The sequence below is a fragment of the Bacillus rossius genome, chromosome 2, assembly GCF_032445375.1.
Source record: "Bacillus rossius redtenbacheri isolate Brsri chromosome 2, Brsri_v3, whole genome shotgun sequence".
NCBI classification, from domain to species: Eukaryota; Metazoa; Arthropoda; class Insecta; order Phasmatodea; family Bacillidae; genus Bacillus; species Bacillus rossius.
Genome location: NC_086331.1, coordinates 38,356,839 through 38,380,133, shown reverse-complemented (window position 1 = coordinate 38,380,133; position 23,295 = coordinate 38,356,839). Strand labels below are relative to the sequence as shown.

The 23,295-nt window shown below is 37.7% G+C and overlaps 1 protein-coding gene across 2 annotated transcripts in view; it reads left to right on the top strand.

Annotated features, from left to right (window-relative positions):
- LOC134529246 (protein Hook homolog) overlaps nucleotides 1–23,295 on the top strand; it is a 150,661-nt gene that overhangs the window by 50,119 nt on the left and 77,247 nt on the right. For both annotated transcript variants that reach the window (XM_063363149.1, XM_063363148.1), the window contains exons 4-7: nucleotides 6,311–6,413; nucleotides 7,002–7,082; nucleotides 8,416–8,627; nucleotides 13,878–14,052. In XM_063363149.1, coding sequence (XP_063219219.1) covers nucleotides 6,311–6,413; nucleotides 7,002–7,082; nucleotides 8,416–8,627; nucleotides 13,878–14,052 — 571 coding nt within the window. The remainder of the gene's footprint in view (nucleotides 1–6,310; nucleotides 6,414–7,001; nucleotides 7,083–8,415; nucleotides 8,628–13,877; nucleotides 14,053–23,295) is intronic.

Below are 23,295 nucleotides of genomic sequence, written 5' to 3'. Positions count from 1 at the left end.
AGGACATCCAAGAAGGGTAGCTGACCATCCTTTTCTGTTTTCGTGGTGAACTGTATACTGGGGTGGAGGCTGTTAAGGTGGTCTAGAAAATTATGTAGTCTCTCCACTCCATGGCTCTAGACTATGAAAATTGTCATCGACACATCTATACCAGAATGTAGGTTGGTGGGGGGAGGAATTGATTGCTCTCTCTTCAAATTTGGCCATGAAGATATTGGCCAGTAATGACGAAAGCAGAGAACACCCAGAAGCCAAGAAAATGCAGACAATGGCCATGAAAGCCTGCAATCTTTATTACAATCACAGTGTTTGTAAATGAAAAACATGGTGGTATAAAACCTGCAACCAAAGACCATGGGGCAATATGTGAGAAATAAAAAACAATCGCCTTGCTGTAAAATAGATTAGCCACTACATGAAAACCAAATTTCTTTGGCGCACACGAGCCGCAACATTATCTTCTCGAACACCAGCGGTGAAATCATGTGGAAAATATTTGTTTGAGCATAGCAAGTGAGCCGAGGGTTGTCTCATGTGCGGGTTCACCGTTCTAGTCAAGCTCATGTACGAATGGAAGCCAAGTGTTTCAAACATAGGGCTCTTGGTTCGCCACCGACCATTGTCCCTTCTCCCTCAAGGTGCACATGTTTTGTACAAAAAATAATTCTCACAATAGACCTGCTGTAGGATATTTTTAGGATTTGTTGCATGAATTCCATTTAGCTTTTACTGGAGCAATGTAAAAATTCTTGAAGAGTGACTTTTATGTAATTATCAGTGATGAAATTACTAACTCATTTTTGGTGGGATTATATAAAGGTAGGAACTGAAAACATGTTAGTTTTTAAAATTTTTAGCATTTATGATAGTAAATTTTAGAGTTTCAGTAGCAGTTATGTTTTTCAAGAATTTGTTTTGTTGCTGTATACTTCAAAACATAAATGATTGTGACAATATTTATTATAAAACGCAATCGGAAAAGGTGCTAAATCTATGCTGTAATTCATATATCTGCTACATGCATGCTGCATATAATAAAGGTTTTGAGCTGCATTGGTTAGAGTGATACATTTTTTGTAAATGTAAGCTTAAATATTTAAATTTTTATGTTTTTGTTGTATTGTACACCTAACCACGCTCAAGATTGACTTTATTTCCATTTATTGTGGTGACCGTTAAGACCGTATCCATTTTCCATGCAGCCCGGACGTACACAACACACAAGTCATCCACCACATTGCCACATATTCACACCTTAGCTACCAACTTAATCTACCTAAATACTCCACTCAAACCAAACAGTCTCAATACATAACAGGTTCTCTCCCCTCTTAGAATGTCACAAAATCACCAAGTTTTTTTTTTTTTGGGGGGGGGGGCCTTGATGTCATTTTGAATATCGTTGAGGGGCAGAATGTTTTTCAGGGAAATCAAATCCCCGGAATGGTGAAGAGTCTCCGGAACTGGGATTCCTTGCTGCCCTTGCTTGCTGGTTTGCCGCAATCATAGACTTGTCCCTCACTGCCGCTGGGTCCCTCTGTGATGGCACGCCAGAAGTCATGTCCTAACATGGATTTCACCATCTTCTGTGACAGTGGTCGGCACCCTGAATCACATGGTCTCATCTCTTGTGAACTCAAATTCACAGTTTCCCTTGTTTTCTGACCCAGACGATGCTGTAGTTGGTCAACGTGACGCCGATGTTCATGACCTTGCTCATTTTGCACTCTGTATATCAAATGCCCTTCACCTGCAATCACACAGCCTGCTACCCACTTTGGCTCATACAAATAGTTACGAAGCCAGACTGCATCACCAGAAACAAACTGGCGAGCTTGGTAGCTGTTGGTCTCTGGAGCTCGTGCAATGTCCTGATCATCTTCTCGTGCACTCTGATGCATTTTAGTCAAAATGGTCTCCAGGTGCCAATTCATCAGCATTTCTGCAGGAGTTTTAAGGTTTTCCAAACAAGGGGTTGTGCGTAAGGACAACAACATACGTGCCAAGCGTACTCACCAATCACCCTGGGCTAGCTTCCTCAGTTTCTGCTTCACCGTTTGTACAGTACATTCAGAATGTCCATTGCTTGAAGGATGATATGGTGGTGAAAATACCATCTGGATACCATTTCTCTTGATAAATGTTGCTACTTCTTGTGATCTGAAGGATGTCCCATCGTCTGCCACTACCACATCGAGCAAGCCATGGCAACTAAACATGTCCCGTAATTCGTGCACAACTGCAGCAGCCGACATACTGTTTACCCGCCTGACCTCTGGCCACTTTGACCATGCATCTACAACAATCAAAAAGATCATCCCCTGGAATGGTCCAGCAAAGTCAATATGCAGTCGTGACCATGGCTTCTCTGAGGCTGGCCATGATACCATCTTGGGGGGATTGTTGTGACAACTTTGACAAGTAACACATTCCCTTACTACTTCCTCAATTCTTGCATCTAGCTTGGGCCACCAAAAATAGCTTCTGGAAACTGCTTTCATGCGAACCATGCCATCATGGTTTGCGTGGAGCATCGTTATCATCACTGATCATAAGGTGGTTGTAACTATTACCCTAGATCCCCATAACAAACAGTTTTTATGCACAGACAGCTCATCTTGCCTTGCATAATAAGGTTGCAAGTCCCCATATTTAATGCCGGTTGGCCATCCATTCTGTAAATATTTCATCACCTGAGCTAACACAGAATCTTGTTTTGTTTCTGCAGCCACTCTTAAGGGGTCAACAAGTGGCTCCGGCAAATCTTTAAACATTAGTACATCACATGGTGCTGGGACTGTAAATTCCTGACTGAGCAGGGGCATCCTACTAAGAGCATCTGCATGACTAATTTCTAATCCGGCCCTATATTCCAGTTCATAATCATGCATGGCGAGCATCAGACTCCAACGTAGTAATCGAGGAGAAAGTGTATCTGGAATAGGTTTCACAGGATGCATTTGTCTTAGGAGTGGCTTGTGGTCTGTTACTATTTTAAAATGTCTACCACAAGATACTGCCTGAACTTTGTTACATCAAAGATCACTACGAGTTCTTCCTTATCTAATTGGGAGTAGTTGCGCTCACACTGTTGCAATTTTCTGGAACCAAATGCCACAGGAGCCTCTACCCCATTCCCTAGCTCATGATCTAGAACTGCTCTAACCCCATACTCTGAAGCATCACAAGTCAGGATCAAATGCTTGCCAAAATCATAGTGACTAAGGGCCCGATCTGACTGCAACAGTTGCTTTGATCTCTCAAAGGCATGGCTGTGTCTTTTTGTCTACTGCCATGGAGTCCCTTTATCAAGTAGTCGATGAAATGGTTCCAATTCTTCTGATCTGTTCATTAAGTATCTTTCATAAAAATTGAAAAGCCCAAGGAATGCCTGTAGTTCTATCTTATTCCTTGGCTCTGATGCACTATGTATATCTTCAACTTTACTCTTCAATGGGTGAATGCCCCTCCCATCAACTTTATGTCCCAGAAATTGCACAGACCTACTGCAAAAACACACTTAGACTTTTTTAGTGTTAGCCCTGTCTTTTCTAACCACTCCAGGATCTCATGGACATGGTCCCAATGTTCCTGTGCATCACTACCCGTTATTAAAATGTCATCCAACAAAACTACAGTTCCTGGCACCCCTGTGAGCAGAGTGACCATCAGGCGTTGGAAAATAGCTGGCCCGCTACTAACTCCGAAAGGTAGTCTTTTTACCTTGAAGAGTCCCTTCATTGTGTTAACTGTGAGCAGCTCTGCCGTAGCATCATCAACTGTGACCTGCAGGTAGGCTTCCTCCAAGTCAAGTGTTGTATAAACTTGACCGCCTTGAAGCATCTCAAAAGCCTCGGTGAGTGTGGGCAATGGATACACCTCTGTTGCTGACACACTGTTCAGCGTGCTCTTGTATTCGCCACACAACATGACCGAAATCACTTTTGATGATTGGTACCACTGGTGTAGCCCACTTTGAGAAAGACACTGGTTCAAATACACCTCACTGTACTAGAGCTACAGGTCGACACTTCCGAAAAATTGGACTGCTTCCTGGATGAATGGTGATGGATACCTCTGGTCCCATATATTTCCCCAACTCCTCTGTCTGAAATATATAAGGGTGCTGGGTCATTAACCTATTCAAATGCACATCTTGAAGTTGGTGCAGCCCTACAAGTTCAATTCCTAGCGGCTCTAACCAATCACAACCCATCAAGCTGGGCCCATTTCCTTGCATCACCAATAGCTCAAGCGATACCATCTTCCCATCTTTTGTTTCCACTTCTACCTCCTTCACGCCTAATACTTCTAAGTGCTCTTGAGACCAAGTACGTAACATAATCCTTACCTTTTTTAAGGAAGGCTCATGAGGCCACAGCGATTTAAACGTTTGCCAACTGATGACGGAGTGACCTGCCCCAGTATCGATTTCCATGGTAAGAGGTCTTTCATCTAGGTACACTTCCATGCACAAACGTTTTCGCCGATTGGTTTCCTGTATATTGTTTAAAGGATATGCAACATTATCTGCTAGTGTGTCCGTTTGCAAATGCTGCACTTCACAAAATTTTCTGTGAGGCTGATCTTTCCCTGTTGCGTCCGTAGCAGGTTAACATTTTTCGTGATGCATGCACGCTCTATATGCCCCCGGTTCTTACAAAATCAGTAAATTGTCCTGACATGGTAGCACTTATCTGCCAAGTGGTTTCTGTTGCATCCCAACAATGCTGGGTAATAACAGCATCTGTGTCCGTTTTGGTGGCTAAATTCTCAATTCGCCTTCTTCTAGTTCCTATGGGTAATTCCTTAGAGTCATGGCTTCTTCCTGTGTAAATTCTATTTATCTCTTTACCCCGATGCTCAGTCGTAGCACTTCTCAAGTTTGCCATGATTTTCCCAGTCGCCTCTGCCGCCATTGCAATTTCCACCGCATCTTTAAATGTGAGCTTGTCTTTAGCTAGTTGAACATGTTGAACCACTCTGTCCCTCACTCCACACACGAGCCAATTCCGCAACATTCGTTCCAATTTGGGAAAATTGCAATGTGTGCTCCACCGCCTCAGCTCTGCCACATAAACGGCGATCGTTTCTCCTTCTTGTTGATCTCTGCAGAGAAACTTGAAAGTTTTCACTATTTCGCTGGGATTCAGCTCAAAATGGTCGGTTAGCTTCGTAAGCATATCTCCCAGTGACACAGCATCCGTGGATTGTGGAGACAAAAGAGATGTAACCAGATTGTACAATTCCGCACCGCACACTGTAAAAAACATGGCCCATTTTGTCTTGTCATCCATAATTTTATTCGCGACAAAATAAAATTGAAGCCTTTCACGGTACAATTTCCACGACTCTCATTCGTGCATGAACTCACCCACCGAACCAATAAAACCCGCCATGTTCGCCTTTCTGTTTGTTCCAACTTATTTATCCTCGTCGCCAATGTTGTATTCTACACCTAACCACTCTCAAGATTGTCTTTATTTCCTTTTATCGTGATGACCGTTAACACCGTATCCATTTTCTGTGCGGCCTGGACGTACACAACACACAAGTCATCCACCACGTTGCCACATATTCACACCCTAGCTACCAACTTAATCTACCTAAATACTCCACTGAAACCAAACAATCTAAATACATAACAGTTTTCCTGACACTTTTTTTAAGTCACTTGTATTGTTTCATACATTAATTAAAATCTAACCAATATTTTGACTTTAGGTATAAAGACTTTTGTTTTTTTCTATTGTTATTGGGTATTATTTAAGTTCTAAGCCCCATGAAATATGCATTACTTCACCAAAATTTTACTATTTTTACCAAAAGAATATGCTTATTTAATGATCATTCTTTTCGTGAAATGGTCACATTTTTACAAACAAGATTCAGAATTTCTTGGGGAAGAACTGCTTGGCTGATACACACATTACAGCACATGTCTCTCACCTTACGGCCGCCTCTGGAGCAAAGTTACACATTTACATGCACATACACACATACCAGCACTCATTCAGTATACGCAAGCATGTGACCTCAAACAATAAAACCATTTTTATTTGGGAAAATTATCTAAAACGTAGTCATGAGACTTTTTATTATCGTGTTTGGAGGGTGTGTGTGTGTGTGTGTGTGTGTGTGTGTGTTCCTAATCATGATTACATGTGAGCAAGGAATTTGTAGGACCAACGTATCAAATTGTGATATGTAGAAATTTTCTATTGAGAATCCAATTTTCTCGCAGAATTTCATATTATGGCTGGCCACAAAATGCAGTATACCTATATGTATGGGTAATGAAATGTTTCAGGTGAGCAATTTAAAGAAAATTGTTGAAGGAATTGTTAACTACTATCAGGAGGGCCTAAATCAACACATTGAAGAGTTCAGCAAACTAGATGTCATTAAAATTGGTATGTAACTTTTTTTAAATTGTCTAGTAACATTCTGTTTGTATTGCAAAGGATCCAGCGACCTGGAGGATTAATTATATGAATATGGCTCAGAATCAGTGGGATGCTAAAGTTGATGCTTGCTAATACATTGAATGCAGTATTTCCCCTACATACAAGGCCTTTAAGCGGCATGCAGTATTTTTGTAATGCAGTGTGTAACTATGAGATTTAAAGTGATAACGAACACATTTCATTGGTGGAATAACTTTAGTAAAGTTCAGTCCAATTCTCCAGTGAGTCCAGTACAGGTTGGTCTTCAGATGTGGCAGGCCAGTTTTGCTGTACTGTAGAAGAGTTTGACAAAAAAAAACTATGCTTGAGTGTAGCTTATGCATGGACCAGATTGTGTTAAATTTATGTCTTCATATTTATTGGGATAAATTTGGGATTTTCGAAAGTATTTCTGTAAATATGTTAGTGAAATTGCTATTTAGTTTATTTTACCATTATTTTTTAAGTTGTCAGTTGTGCCTTGGCAGAGAGATATTTTTTTACAAATCTTATTTTATATATAGCTTATTTGATCAAATTTTTTTTTGCATTCAGGAGAGAAGTATGATGCAGCAGAACTGGGACGCTTGTTACAGCTTATACTTGGCTGTGCTGTCAACTGCCATCACAAACAAGGTGAGTAGTTTACACTCGCATAATGTTTACGTTCATTATAGCACTGAAATAACATAATCTGGAATACCGTGGATTCAGGTACATAATAAACCACCAACTTATAACAGTAATGTATTCTTGAGAATGTTTCCTGAATTTATTTTTTCATTCGTCAAGCTAAGGTCCAAATTAAACTACTTTCACCCTATAAATACAAAAAGTGCATTAAGATTCCTCATTTTACCACCTGGGTTGTGCAAAAGCAATCTTACAATAGGGAGGAGGGTAGAAAGCCCGCTGCTAAAATTCTTTCTTTTCTTCTCATGTGTTTCTTTTTTACTTTTACTTTTGAAGATTTTCACGGATGGTAATAATAAATGGAAGCCACTACCGTAAACTAATATGTAATTCGACATGTGAATGACTGGAGGATCTCAATTGCAGAATAAAGCCAAAGAAATTACGTTGAGCATAGTAGAAACTAGACTAGGGGATGGTGCCGTAATTCCTTTTTCTTGTTAAGTTTCATAGTAATTAAGTTTTTACTAAGAGCTACCGTAAGAAAAGAACATATATCGGTTTTAAGATTTACCATTACAAATAGTTATTAGATATATATTTGATTACAGCATGTATTAAAGTTGTTTTCTGATAGTAAATAGTAAAAAAAATAATGTGAAAATTTATATGATTTACAGGTTCTCTATGATGAATTTAAAGCTAGTAACATGATATGAATCTCAGATAATGAATATGCTGATGAGAATTTTAATTGTCTATGTTAATAATTATTATTGGAATGTGTAAACTATTTTATTCACTTGCAACTGTTGAATAATTTTAGTCGTGCCCTTATGCTTGCTGTATTATTTCTACCGATGCTGTCTTTTCTTAAAATTTTGCTTTGATTGCTACTCTCATAGTTTAAACAACATACATGAGCTACTAAATTATGTTTAAGAAAAACATTTATCATAGAAGTAATAAATAGTCTTACAGGAATACTTTTTATTTCAATATTATTACCACCACCGCCACCGCCACCGCCACCGCCACCGCCACCACCACCAAATTTTGTATTTTATCACCTGTTTAAAAGCTTTTATTTTTTGTGAAATTACTCTATTCAGAAGGAAACAAATGCAAAATAAAAAAAATGGAAATGACTAACGGTCAACATCTGCTGTTTCCAGCCCCAGTAAAAAATAAACTGACACTAAACTAACCTCTTATTTAGTGCCAGAAAAAAACAGCACCTTCTCTTGTTATCTTAAGCAATTACTAAAAACTTTCTTCATGAATACCTCAAACATTTTAATGTACAGTAACAAAATAGTTTTGAGTTGTGTTTCAGATTATATCACCGAAATCATGGCGATGGAGGAGTCTGTGCAACAGGTTATCATGCAAGCGATTCAGGAGCTAGAACAGAGCGGTCATGGGAACAATCTGTACACCATGGGCATGAGCATGGGAATTGATTGTCAACGTCTGATGGGAGAGTTGGAGGCTGCAACCGAGGCAAGAGATCAGATAGCACAGCGTTGTCATGAACTGGACATGCAGGTATAACTATTGTCATTGTTTACCCTCAAAAACAAAAGTTCATTCAAATTTAAATTGTCATATTGGGGGATTCCTCTTATAAAAATTTATATTTTTAACAAATTTCCTTTGATTTCCAAACTGAATTTTCAATACGTAAGAGTTTTAACTGGTTGTAAAGTTTTCTCCTGTATAAAGAAGAAAATCTTGGTTCTTTTCAGAAGTGATCCCACAGGGTTTTAATATTAGGAAAGTGTGTGAATAATCACTTTATCAGTTACATGTATGGATCTTAAGTTTAAGTTTAAGTTTCGTGGATTTACAAATTGCTTCTTGGAGCTCGAACATTAGTTATTGCAACAGTAATAAATATAATATTTATATAATTTGTCAATACAGGAGGGAATTAATATTATTACAAATAATTTGGGGAAAACTGGGTTCGTAAGGGATAGCCCAATTAAGTTTTATTACAGTTTTATTAATTACTAATATTAACATTACTAATAACTAATTGTACTTAAAAATGTCTGATCACTAATCACTTGCACTTAAAAATTTTTATTCGCCAGTCACTCAATGTCTGTCAAGTTCTACAGTTCATACTCCTCACTGGAGCTATGCTCGACAGTGATTTTCCCCTTACCTCGCGCCTGTCCTTACACACACAGTCTTGCGCCACTCAGTCGCACTCTCCTGGTCCTGTCTCTCCTCGTTGCGCTGCTCTCGAGGGGGTCTCTCACCCTCTTTGCCGATGTCACATTTCCCTTCACTCTCTGAACTCTCCGAACTCGCGGAGGCCGGCGTCATCGCTTATTTCCCCATTGCGTCCTTCTCAAAGGGATGAAAGCAGCTGTGACTTGTCGTGTCATCCCGGGCAGACCCGATGCCCAATAAGTTCAGAAAGGCAGCATTCATTCGCACCATTCCACGCGGCGGCCTCAGTAAACCTGCAGAATTCCCAGGCCACTTAAAGTTTCAGTGACAATAGTCCGAGACGGGACGGTGAGCAGGGAGCGGAGGGTGATGGTTAGCTAGACCCTTGTAATGTGGCCGGGCACGCGTGGCATTTGTGACGTCAGCACCTGTGCGGGGCCGCTGGCCAGACTCGCTGGAAGGCCCTCTCAGGTATCTGGCACGTGTCGCGGCCTTGCCTCCTAGCTAGCATGTAACAGTATTAAAAGGTATTTTAAGCTCAATAGCAATGGTAGAGTTGATGTTAATAGTTTTAAATGTTTCTTTTTATTTTATGATGTTAAGAAAATACTTGAAAAAAATAAAATAGTAAAAAAAAAGTAGGGCTGCTGAGACCATAGTATTCTCTGAGCCTTTCCATTACCAACTAAGTGCTAATAAATTTTGTTGTGTTTTAGTTTGGGATCAATCCCAATTACTTTGTGCATGGACAAGTTTTCTAATAAACAAAATACATGGAGTTACCCACATGTCTATGTTTTTTATCATCGAAAAAAGAACGTACATGATTGACTTTAAGATGCAGTTATGCTGATAGGAAAGTTGGGAACATGTTCTGGTCAAGGGATTGTTTGAGGACAGGAAAAAGTTTTCTTTTTGTAAAGAACATTTTATTAATTTGGGACAGGGATGGAAGATAATTTCTACATACTTGATTGAGAATGTATAATGCTTCTTAGATGTACCAGTTTGCAAGTTGAAACTAGACAGTGGGATATTGTTTTGGAATTTGGCATGGATTCATCCAACCAAGGTGCCAATAACTACATTTAAGATAGTAAAAAATTTAACCCAGAAAGAATGTATTTTATTTATTTGAAATAAACTCGTCTAAGATTACAATTTGGAGGTTTTTGCCTGGCCTTTAAAACAGTGATGGTAGTGAAAGGAAAACCGTGACTGGTATTAATTTTTTTTAATACATCTAATTTTTTCTTAATTTTTAATGCTTTTGAACTAGTGACACTAGGAAATTACTCAAATACAGTGAAACAAAGTCACAGCACTTGACTGGAGATCTGGTGACCATGCCAAATGTAATAATGCAATTGTTAAAATTTAATACTAGTAAAGGCAAGATTATATGGATTTATTTTTAACTTTTTTTTAATTGATGATTGGTTTAAATAAAGCATTTAAAATTTATAAATATTGTTTTACTTATATAGATAGTATGTTATTTAATATTTAAGAAATGAAATAAGGTTGGAAATTCATGTACGAGACTTAATTACTCAGGAAAATAAAAATTTGTTGGCAAGCAATTGTGCAAGTGAAGTAAGTATGTAGTAGAAAAATTAGTAATTTAAAAATATTTTCATTAGAGATGCATGATCAATTGAATAATATATGTATTTAGGTATGCACTTTATCCATAAGTTTTAGTTACAAAAAACTTATATAATAACTTTTATTGAATCTAGGATGTTACAGAAAACATTTTTGTTATTTGAGTAGAGTTTTTAAAAATAATTATTGTAATTCAATTAAAAGTTTTTAATGTTGCCGTTTGTTGATAAGTTAATTTTCATTTTAGTGCTATACATTACAACTTTCGTTTTGTAATGGTGAAGACCCCTGCCCTCCCTAGTTTTTATACTTGTATTATATTATTCTTATTATTTTTATAAGTAATTTTTAATACTTGATTGTTTTATTCACAAAAGCCGTTTAACTAGTTTTTACTGGTTCTCTCTTTGTTTGCTGAGTAACTGTTTGTGTGTATGCTTTTTTTCAGTATTTTATTTGCTTTCAATGTTTGTTTCATGCCTATTTTTTACATTGGTTTTTATTTGCAAGTTTTTATTGCAATTCTGGGACATTGTGTTTTGTGCTGGTAAAAGAAAGGATGATCGTCAGGTGTGTGACATGCTGGCGCCGAGTTTCTGAACTTTTTCAGCTGTTGAGGCTCTCTGTTAGTTTGTGTATGTATTATTATGATAGGAAATTCGACAGGTGTCCTTTCCCAGGAGAGACAATAACTTTATCACTTCAGTAGGCCAGCTAATCAGAAAAGAATTGGTGATTTTTTCTTGTGGTATTTTGCAGGAAAAGCCTCATTGTGAGGGTTCATAAATTTGATACTGCTATGTTTTTGTGGGTGCTATGCTGTGATAGGGTGGAGAGGTCATGCACCTGCAACTTCCTCAGGTGGTACGCAGCTGCATAGCCTCCTTCTTCAGGCATTGTTTAAGTTCTGTTTAGTATTACTATCTGTGGTTTTTTGTGTAAATTATTAATTGGTTTTTCCTGCTTAAGCAAAGGAAAATGTCTAATAAAACATTAAATATTGTAAAACTTAAAATTGTTGACTCCAATAAAGTGTCTGATTCTTAATGCAAATGACTTTTTGTCTCATAAGTTGGTTTTTAAACTTCAGTTTAGTTGTTTTTTATTTGGGGCACTAAAGTGGTGAACCCATCAGGCACTGCAGTGGCTAACCCACGAGGAGGGGCAGTAGTGGACCCATGGGAGAGGTAGTGGGGGACCAACAAGGTCAGGCAGTGGCGGACCAACAAGGTCAGGCAGTGGCGGACTTATCCGGAGGGGCAGAGCCGTACCCACAGGAAGGTCAGTGGTGGACCAACAAGGACGAGCATTGGCAGACCGATGGGGAAGAGCAGTGGTGGAACCACTTTCTAATAATTTTTAAATGTGGCTCTTTACACCATTAAAAGCGTATCTGGAAATATTACCATAAAAATGTCTTGAAAGTTTCACAGAATATAGAAGTAACATCTGATCTTTGTTTGAATTTAGGCTGATTAAATACTATTATATATTTTCTATAAATTTTGTAGTAAACAACTGATTTCTTTTGGTTTTCTTTAGATTTTTCTTTTTGTTTTTTTCTTTACAGAAAATATGCCATTAAATTTTTCTTCTTATTTCCAGATCAAAATTTTTAAAAAACTGAAATATTGTAAATAAATATATATTACGATCTATAATTTGCACTAATAAATGATTTTTAATTTTTATTTTTTAATTTGAGCTTTTTAATTGTTAGAATTGGTTTAAGGCCAAATGTTGTTATCTCTAATATTCAATTTTTGAATAGTAATTTGATGAATGTTATGTGGTTGAGCAGTTAGGTTTAAGATCATGGTAACAATAAGAAGCAGGTATAATTTATAGACTATGAAATTCATAACCTATTCACTCACTGTGCATCAAAATAAAGAAGATTTAAATAATTATCATAGGTACATAAGTTTATCATAGGTCGTAAACCAGCACCAAAAAAGGAAATTTTGTACCCTTAATTTATAATGTCCAGTGCAAAAGTGTTCTGTCAGTAGATTTCCATAGCAAAGCACGGGTACATGAGCTAGTTTTTGTGTATGTTTGTATTTGTATTTGTGTGTGCATGCATGTGTGTTCACATGTGCATGTGTGTGCATGTGCATGCATGTGCATGTGTTTGCATGTATCTGCTCATGTGTGTGCAGTTGTGTGTATGTGTATATGTAAAAATATGAGAATCTGGGTTTGTTTTAGGCAATTTAACTTTTACTCAAAGCTTGATGAAATTTTGTACACTTGACCTTCAAAACCAGAGGAAGGTCACTGTTTGCAAGAGATTTAATAAAACTACCCATTTCCCCCTTTCCCACTCCTTAAAGCAGAAATTTTGGTACTTCCTGATGAAATTTTGCACATTGACAATTAAAATAAGAGGAAAATTACTGTCCATGTCTTCGAATACATTGCACGGACAAACAAATAACATTTTGTACCTTCAAACTTTGCAATAAAAGTTACTAACTGTATAAACAAGAGGTTGTTTTTATTGTTTGTTTTCTATCTAAATAAAATTAACAGTTTTACTTGAGCTTAGTAAAATTGTGTACAATTGACCTTAGACCAAAATAAGAGGAAATCACTTGCTATCTGAGATTATGGAAAAAGTACCCCCAATTCCAGTAAATGAAGCCTCCTTACACTATGCAAAGCCCGGACAACGCCGGTTACTTCAGTTATTTAACCGTAAAATCTTATTCTTGTATAATAGTTTTAATAGTAGAATGCCGGACTGTTAAGACAAAGTCACACACATATTTGATGTATTGGGGATTTTTTTGTTTCAACAATTTTCGAGTTCTGTGTTAAGGGTTAGGTTTTACGTTGTCCCATCCTCATAAGGTAAAGGGTATCACCACAGATCACTAGTTTACTTAAGGCGTGTTGCAGCTCTCCATTAATCTGATGTTGCCTAGAGTGGAAACCAGCCTTCAGTCATCTCTAGTAAAGAATACCAATGTTATGTACTATGCAGTTGTTTATTTTTTCCAGGTGACTTTACTGCAAGAGGAGAAAACTATTTTGCACATGGAAAATGTTAAACTGCAGGATAAGTTGAAGGAGTTTGAGACTCTAGAAGACTCATCAGTGGGGTCTGGGCACCGTTTCAAAGAAATGAGAAAGCAGAATGACACTTTGAAAGAAGAAATGTTCAAGATTGAAACGGGTGAGTTAAAAGAGAATTATTTTGAGAAGAGGCAAAATTTAAGGTTTTTGTATTTTCTATAATATAAAATTTTAAGGATTATGATACTTTAATTCTTTATATAAATTACATACAAGATAATATTATGCACAGAAATACATGGCAAAAAGTTTTTGAGTAAAAATTTGTACTGTATTTATTTATTTATTTATTTATTTATTTATTTATTTATTTATGTTTGTGACAACATACAAATGATATAAATACAAAAATAAAACAAATACACAAAATTTAAAAATAAAATTAATGCAGGCACTTCAAGTAGCCAAGCACCACAGGCAGGTCAACTACGCATGCATTTGTTTTGTATGGATTATATTTTTTCTTTATCAGAATTATTAATATTATTCCAAATTACTGTCTAAAGCTAGGTAAAGTATAACAATAACACTGAAGTTAATATTTGAAGCGTAGAAAGTTATGTAATTTTTTAGAGCTAGGGTTATATGGGAAGGGATACAAGAGAGTAAACATGAAGAGGAAAAAACAATTTGGAGTCCAAGTTGACACCAACATCTTTTATACGAGGGGATACTGAGATTTGAGGGTTATATAGTAAATAATAATGCCTAATTGGTAGTGAAGGAAATAGTTTAGGCTATGTTAAGAGAGACAAGATTGAGTTTACACCATTGTCAACTTCAGTAATTTCACTTTGGAGCAGATAACAATCGTTTGAGGAATTATTTTCTCTGTAGATTGTAAGGTCTTCAGCAAACAAGAGACCAGTAGTATGTTTGGAGAACCTGAATTTTATAATATATATATATATTAAATAGAAAGGGAGATAGTGTACCTCCTTGAGAAACACCGGAACTAGCAGAATATAAAGAAGGATTTTGGTTATTTATTGATATAAAAAAAATCTGTCTTCAAGGTAGCTAGTAAAACAATTTATGTCACTTAGGCAAAAGTTTGATGATTTAACAATTGAAGGCTTTCGTCAATCAAAATAACAGCATCTACCTTCCACCTGTTGATAACTTTTTTTTTAATTAGATTGAGGAAAGTGAGTAAATTTGTGGTGGTAATCATAACATTTAAGAAGCCATGTTGATTGAAACATAATATGTTTTTATTGGGAAATTAATTTGTTAAAATATAATTTTTTCAATTATTTTTGCAAACCAATTTGCTTCCTTTTTTGAGAGTTGAAATAACCTTTGTTATTTTCAATTTAGAATGGAAAATTTTAGTTTTTATACTTGTATTAAAAATATGTTGCAGTAGAGGTATTAAGAGATTAAAACATTCTTTCAAGATAAAATTTGGTATGTAATTAGGGCCTGATAACATAATAGATTTTAAAGATTTTATGATCTTAAGGACTAGACTCTCAGAAATGTAAGAAACAGGAATACTAGTGTTGAGACTTACATTTTGTTCCGTAAATTGAGGGTTGCAAAATAGTCAGCAGAAGCTTAGATGGTAAATACTGATCGCCTGATACAACACCATTCACATTTAGAGATTGAGGTTCTCAGTGACAATTTTTCATAATTTTCATATACATACAATTATTTTTTGGATTATTCATTACATTATTGTTTAGCCTTTGTATCCAATGTATTTTATCTTGCTTCATTAGAATTTTTTTTTACTAATTTTCTGTAATATGAAAAATCACTACAATATTTAATGTTATTTCTTTTGTAAAAAATATGAATTTTTTTTTAATTTTGAGGCTTGAATCAATCATCCTTAAAAGCAGCAGGGATATTTAGACACCTTCTATTTATAGATATTTTGATAAAAAAATTAATTTTGTCGCAAAGGTACACAAATAGTTATCTGTTCAACTATAGCATCCACATCAGAAGTATTGTAGAATTCAGATCAGTTATGATTTTTTATAGAATTATATAGACCCAGATGAAATGATCATTTTTATAGTTCCTAAAGTTGACGTCTGTAGTATTATTTGTAGAAGTAACATCAATAGAGATTTTAATAGTTAGGGCAGAATGGAAAAAGTCTTCTTTGACAAGTATTTCAGTAACTTTTACTGCTTCACATTTTGGTAGATTTGAAAAACAGAGGTCTGATAGGTTTTTGGAAGATGGGGTTTTGCTATACTATATACTATACTGCTATACTATACTGCTATACTATACTGCAATACTAATAAAACCACATTTGAGGTTAAAATCTAGTAAATACTGCGCCTTGGCTTTGATTTGAGTAGGTATGTGAAACGTTAAAAGTATGATTATTGAACCAATTGATACCAGATACATTGAAGTCACCTAGTATTATCAGATTATTTATTTATTTATCAACTTATTTAATGTGGTGAAGTTACCATGATATTTTGCTAGTGTTTCTTCTAGTGCTTCAAAATACATTGTGTAGGTATTATTAGTTGTTTTTGGAGGAAGATAGATATTGCCTGGAGTTAAGAAATTGTTTGGAGCAGCTTGAATTTTGATCCACACCGCTTCTATTCGAGGGTAATCATAGTTCTAGACAGACTGTACTGATGAAAATGTATATTTATTGACTGAAATCACTATACCACCACATCTTTCCATCGTAGTTAGGCCTGTCAGTTCTAAATATTAAATAATTTTCCGTGAAACAGTGCAATATGATATTACAATCATTGAAGCAGTTTTCTGCTAAACTTATTGTCATATTGGGTATTAATGATATGTTCAAAAAAGTCTATTAATTTTGTTCTTAGTCCTCTTAACATTTTGGTAGGCTATTTCCCATTTATTGACGTTGGACATTTGCTGCAGTGGGGGTTTTGGTGCTCCTCCAGGCACTTTGGAGAGTGATGTTGCTGCGGTGTTGACAGTGGGAGCATCTAGCTAGTATTACTGGCTTTTCATGGGCATCTGTTGACGGGCATATACTGTCATTTTGCTTGTGATGCAGTTTTCTGTAAAATTAACTAATTATACAGCCGCTGGGCCAAAAGACAATATTGTGTATTATGTTGAAAGCCTCTTCCATAACTGATGCTTGGTCTGGAGTTTTGCCATTTTAACTAAAGAAAGATTAAGTTAACTCGTGATGTAATCAACAACCTCTTAAGTAGGGAGAGCGCCAGAGTTCTGTAACAGGGGTCCGGGGGGCACGAGGTAAGGAACAGTGTAGGTATACATAGCCCTTAGAAGTGGGGGTCAGTTATATGTAGGGTCATGCGTTTTTCGCGAAATAATCTGCTCCCTCGTTAAACTGCAACAAGGTATGCCATTGTTCCCTTGTGATTGGTGGCCCTCTGTGAGAGAAGCCATCGCCCTGTCTTGCCGGGCCATTCAGGACGAGTTTGCTTCTGCACTGGGTGGCTGTGATTGGTGCGCCGACAGTAGACATGCACCTGGAATAAACCCAGCCAACCAGGAGACACAGAAAATGCTATAGAGTTTTAGCACACAGCTGGTCGGAAAATCTTTTCGCGAAAATCACATGGCCCTAGTGACATGTTATAAGGTTGTTGACAAACATGCGTCATATGTGTATTCAAACGGGTCATGGAGTGGAGGTGATGACGATGGTGACGTTATCTGCTGGCAGTGGCCATCTTGGTTTCCAAACTTGAAGGCAGGTGGCCGTAGTGGTATTTATTTTTGTACAAAATCTTGCAGCGTGTGAGCCTCAAACCAAGACACGTGAGCATGTCAAGGTTTGAAAGCAGAGACCCTAGCCACTTGGCTATTAGATCAGTTGGAGAATAAAGAAATAAATAATGCATATATGCTCTTAAAGTATGTCTTAAAGTCAATAGTACTTGTGCTGAATGGTAGGGAATGCAACATTTAAAATTTGAAAAATATTTTTTCAAGAGGGCACCATCTTCAACTCCAGCCCAGGCTTCCAGAGGGTGCCACAGTTGGCCATTTAGAATGATCATGTCATTCGCTTGAGAGCGTCACATTCAGTGGGGCACCCAAGGGGGGGTTTTGGGGGTTTAAACCCCCTCCGAAAATGTGAAGAAAAAATCTAGAATGGAAAAAGTAAAAATATTCCCAGTCCCAGCAAAATAGGTACAATGGTCTATGGGCAGCGCTCAATGCATTAAACTTTGTGAGATGTTTTCACGTCAGCGTATACATTATGGTGTCGCCAGACTACTATGCCTACCCCTGCAGCGCCTAGCAATCTCTACACGGCACCTGTATTTCAAGTAATTGCCCATTTTTTTAATGTTGCTCTTCCGAGAAAAGTGCCTGTAAACACAAACAGGAGAGCACAGACCCTGTTTTTTTTTTTTTTTTTCAAGAAGCCGGGAAGTATTAGGATTAAGCCCCACTACTACTACAATGGAGAGGGCGGACGTCTTTCTCGGAAGAGAATCGTCAAAACACGGACAACTTACATGAAACACAGTAAACCTGCAGTTCATGATGATGGGTAGATCCGTGGCAGGAATGCAGGTTGGGCAGAGGCACTTGTGATATCATGTGGCTCTAGTCGCCAGAGAGCATACATTACTGTGCAATACAAAAACATTAATTCACATTTCTAGACGAATAATTCCTACCACAGTGCAGGCACGACCCAATGATTGCGTACATGTCTTCACAAGTATCTCGCAATGAGTAAACAACTGTTGCCCTGCGCACATTTTCCAGGAAATGGTCTGTCAGTACAGAACCCAGTCCCCAACTCACCCGTGCCCAACAGGGTCGCCAGGCGATAACCTGGGGGGGGGGGGGGGGGGGGACCGGAAACATTTGCGGGTTCAATGACCTCCAGGATAGACTCCAATATCCTCTACACACTCGGGCAAAAATGCCAACTGTTCATTGGCTGCTGACTTGTCAGTCGTCTCGACTGGGAGTCCTATGATTCGACACTCTTATGAGTGAGGGTCTCTAATTGGCCCTCAGTCCGCCAGATTAACAGTGAACCAATGGCAGAAGCAGCACTAAGGTATAATTATTTGAATGTTAGCATAACACGAAATGAACCCGCGAATTTTTCAGGTCTCTAATTATAGCAGCGCAGACGGAATACATGGAATGGAATAAGTGAAATCATTCGAGTTTCGACGTACGAGACTTGCTTAATCGTTCAAACCAATCATATTGCCTTGTCGTGAATAATAGTTTTTTAGTAGTGTTTTTTAATAGTGTACCACGAACATTTCATTTAGCATGTCTGCAATATGTATCATCAACTGTATTTGACAGAACTGATGCAGCATTGTTAAATATGAGGCTTTCGTTTCCTGGAAGGACAGACGGAACATTAGAAAAATTCTGTTTTCATAATTTCTTCAAATTCAGTGACACAATTCTTTTACTGATGCTGTTTATTAATTATTTACTTTACTATGTATTATACTAGATTAGATTTAGACAAAAAAAAGATTATTCCTGAAAATTAGAGACTTCCAAAATTTCTATAACCAGTAAAAGATTTATAATGTATTACCTTTAAAGTGTGTAATGTGCAAACTTTAACACATAGTGTAAAAAATTGTAGTTACTTCATTTCGATATATATTTTCCTTTCCTTTGGCTTCGGGCCTTCAGTAGTAAAGATTGGTGATCGCTGATCAGTGTTATTTAGTATTACATTTGTAGTCTGCTACCGTGAATAACTTAAATTTTTTTACAAATTAGTTTGTGTTATATAAAAACTAAGAATTGTTTGTGCGCTACATTTATCTCAATTTTTGCATAATTTTGGACTGTATTTCTGCAGTTTTAACTAGACATTATATGTGTGAATTTTATACCCTATGTTTTTACTCGTAGAGTGAACTTAATTTGTATGTGTGTGAATGCAGTAAAAAGCAAACCATCATTGTCAGTTATTTAAGTTGCACAGAATGTGGATTTTAATACATGCTTTGATTCTCATGGTATTAAAATAATACTGATTTTGAGCGGACGAGACCCTGGGTTTGATAAAGGTATCTTTGTTTGATTCTTGTCTAAAACTAATTTTAGTACCGTTTAAAAATTATTTTTTCTACCAGCAGTATATTCAATAATTAGATACAAAAACTTCTTAAATAGCACAAATTTTCACCTAGAAATCCAAATTTTCCCGGGAGAGGACCCCCGGACCACCTCTTTATTTTTGAAACCGGTGTTCCTTCATAAAAAAACATACTTAAAACACCCCCCGAAAAAAATTCCTGGGTTTCCCAGAGGGCATCACGTTTAAATTTAAAAAAATGATTTGGCAGAGAGTGCCACCATCTTTATTTCAAGAGTAGTCCGCTATAAAGCGCCATCTTGGCTCTGCTTTTTGTTTGGTAGGATCCTTTCCCATTCATGCACAGAGTGCACAAGCAATGCGCTATATTCCTGGCCATTTTGGATTAAAAGTGTCACCATTTTAGATCAATAGGTGTAAGCATAATGCATCTATGGACCCATTCCATTACATGTACAGAGCACACAACAAATGCAACAGAGTGGGGTGCTCGATTACAAAAATGGTGGTAAATTCTATAAAATGAAATGGTGAATGTGGTGTCAATTCAAAATGGTGGAAGGTTCTAGAAAACAAAATGGCGGAACCTAAGATGGCCAACAAGGTCAAAGTTCAAGGTCATCCAAGATTGCCACCAGATATGTTTTTCAAGATTGCCACCATGGCTCCCCTGCTCCCCAACCTGCTGCTTGTGTCCCAGAATCTATTAAACCTACCTGCTCCCATGTGGGGAGCAAAATTTGACCGCTCCTTAATTAACCAAAAATTACCATGACCTGGCACGCTCTCAGTGTTGGGCACGCTTTAACATAGGATGTTACAGTGGGCTCTTAATGCATCTTACATGCCTGATTCCTGCCGCTAGTCAGCACATGGCCAAAAAGTAACACTGTTTCACAGACATGTTTCTATTCACATTGCAAAATTACAACATGCCCTTGTACACGTTTCAATTGAAAACTGTTCCGAAGCCGTATGGAAAAAATCAGTTTAAGTCATGTGCACTACAAGCCACCCTTGTGGTCACACTGAAGATTCACGTAGTCTGGTTTTAAGCTCCATTAAAGAGTAAATAATAACTATTTAAGTAGTCTGCTGCTCGAGGCAGGCCCTGCAGACATTAAGAAAGAGATTCTAATTAATTAAACATTGAAATAGAATTACTTGGTCAGTGATGGCATCAGATGAAGTCTCCGAGGTGCTAGTGGGTCCTCGGCCGGTGGTGATGTCAGACTAAGCGACAGATTGTGCTCTCTGAAGCATCATAGCATCTTCGCACAGAGCAAGAAATCCTTTAAGCTTATTCAAATTCGTGCCATGGGTGATTAAAAAAGAAACACACAAAACACATAAATAAGCCACATCCTCTCACATCCTTGTTATTAATTAACCTACAGTAGTTTAGTACAGTAAACTGTCAATTATCCGGCCATGGATTATCCAGTTTTTGGGTTATCTGTGCTTAAATATAGTTCATTATATTCTAAAGCAAAAAAAAAAGATGATTTGCTCTGATGCATTCTTTACTTGGCTGTTGTATAGTTTTAACCATCCTGTTATCATGTCAGAAAGCTGTTTGGTCCGACCCTTCTCCTTCGTGTCATCCACCCTCTAGTCATCATATTTGTCAGACTTTAAACCGAGGGGGATGCCAATTGCTGCTCCATGTCTCTAGCCTCCATCTTGTTTGTTTTTCATGTGCCATTTTGATACTTTCAGCCCGTCCATCATTCAGGTGGAGGAAGAATCACCATGGGGAAAAAAAAACTAGCCAGAATTTCTGTGTGCACGGTTTGCACAATCTTATGTCACTTTCCCTCTTCGACTGTTAATGACCGTGAACTAGCAACATACATGAAGGCAATCTTCACGTGTCTAACACAACAGGTTTTAATGATGCCAATATCATTTTCTCATGCATTTTTTATGCTTGTAACTACAAGAGCCATGACTCTGCAAGATACGCACGTATTTCTGCATCTATCTTGGTTTTAAAGAATTTCCTTTTTTTTAGGTCTGTGAAAAACATGGCTCGGATACTTGGAGTATTGAAGCGCTACTTATATATTCCTTCAACCTGGCCTTTGAATATATATACTGTATAGAAGCCCAGGTTAAAATTTCTAATACGGTTTGAGGTAGTTGGTTAATTCACCGCCCCAATCGCCACCATCTCTAGGGCATCGACTTGTGGTGGTCCCTAGCGGACAAGTGTCGAACTCTTCAAACACCCGTTCCCCACCCTCCCTCAAACACGCGTTGTCCTCCTCCCACCCTCTACCCAACCTCTCATCCCTACAGTTTTGTGACGCACTAACTCCCGTTGAACGACCTTGAGCTGCAGTGAATGTTTAGCCAGGTTTTGAATATATACTGTATAGAAGTCGACAGCCCAGGTTAAAATTTCTAATACGGTTTGAGATAGTTGGTTAATTCACCGCCGCAATCGCCACCATCTCTAGGGCATCGACTTGTGGTGGTCCCTAGCGGACAAGTGTCAAACTCTTCAAACACCCCTTCCCCACCCTCCCTCAAACGCATTGTCCTCCTCCCACCCTCTACCCAACCTCTCATCCCTACAGTTTTGTGACGCACTAACTCCCGTTGAACGACCTTGAGCTGCAGTGAATGTTTAGCCAGGTTTTGAATATATACTGTATAGAAGTCGACAGCCCAGGTTAAAATTTCTAATACGGTTTGAGGTAGTTGGTTAATTCACCGCCGCAATCGCCACCATCTCTAGGGCATCGACTTGTGCTGGTCCCTAGCGGACAAGTGTCGAACTCTTCAAACACCCCTTCCCCACCCTCCCTCAAACACGCGTTGTCCTCCACCCACCCTCTACCCCACCTCTCATCCCTACAGTTTTGTGACGCACTAACTCCCGTTGAACGACCTTGAGTTGCAGTGAATGTTTCGCCAGTTCCTTCCTCAGATTTTGGTTTCAGGTGCGATGCGGTTGAGTGTATTCATTCTGTAAGCGGTGTTCTTAGTTTTCGAGGAACGATGGCAAATTTCTGAATGGGCAATAAATGTGATTACACTGGTTGTTTTAATACGAGAAACAGTGCCACGGGTATATCTATGTTCAGTTTCCCAGTGAAAGACAAGGATCGTTAATTTTTTTTTCTTACTAGACTATTTCAGAAGTGTAGTTCAAGGACCAAGAGGTTGTGATTATGAAAGTAAAATAGGTTCGCTCAATGATTAAAATGGTTTGTTTTTACTACGACACACGTGCTTACGTGAGGTTATAGAATTATTAACATATTTATTCTCTTTCACCTCCACGTGAAGTGTGTTATT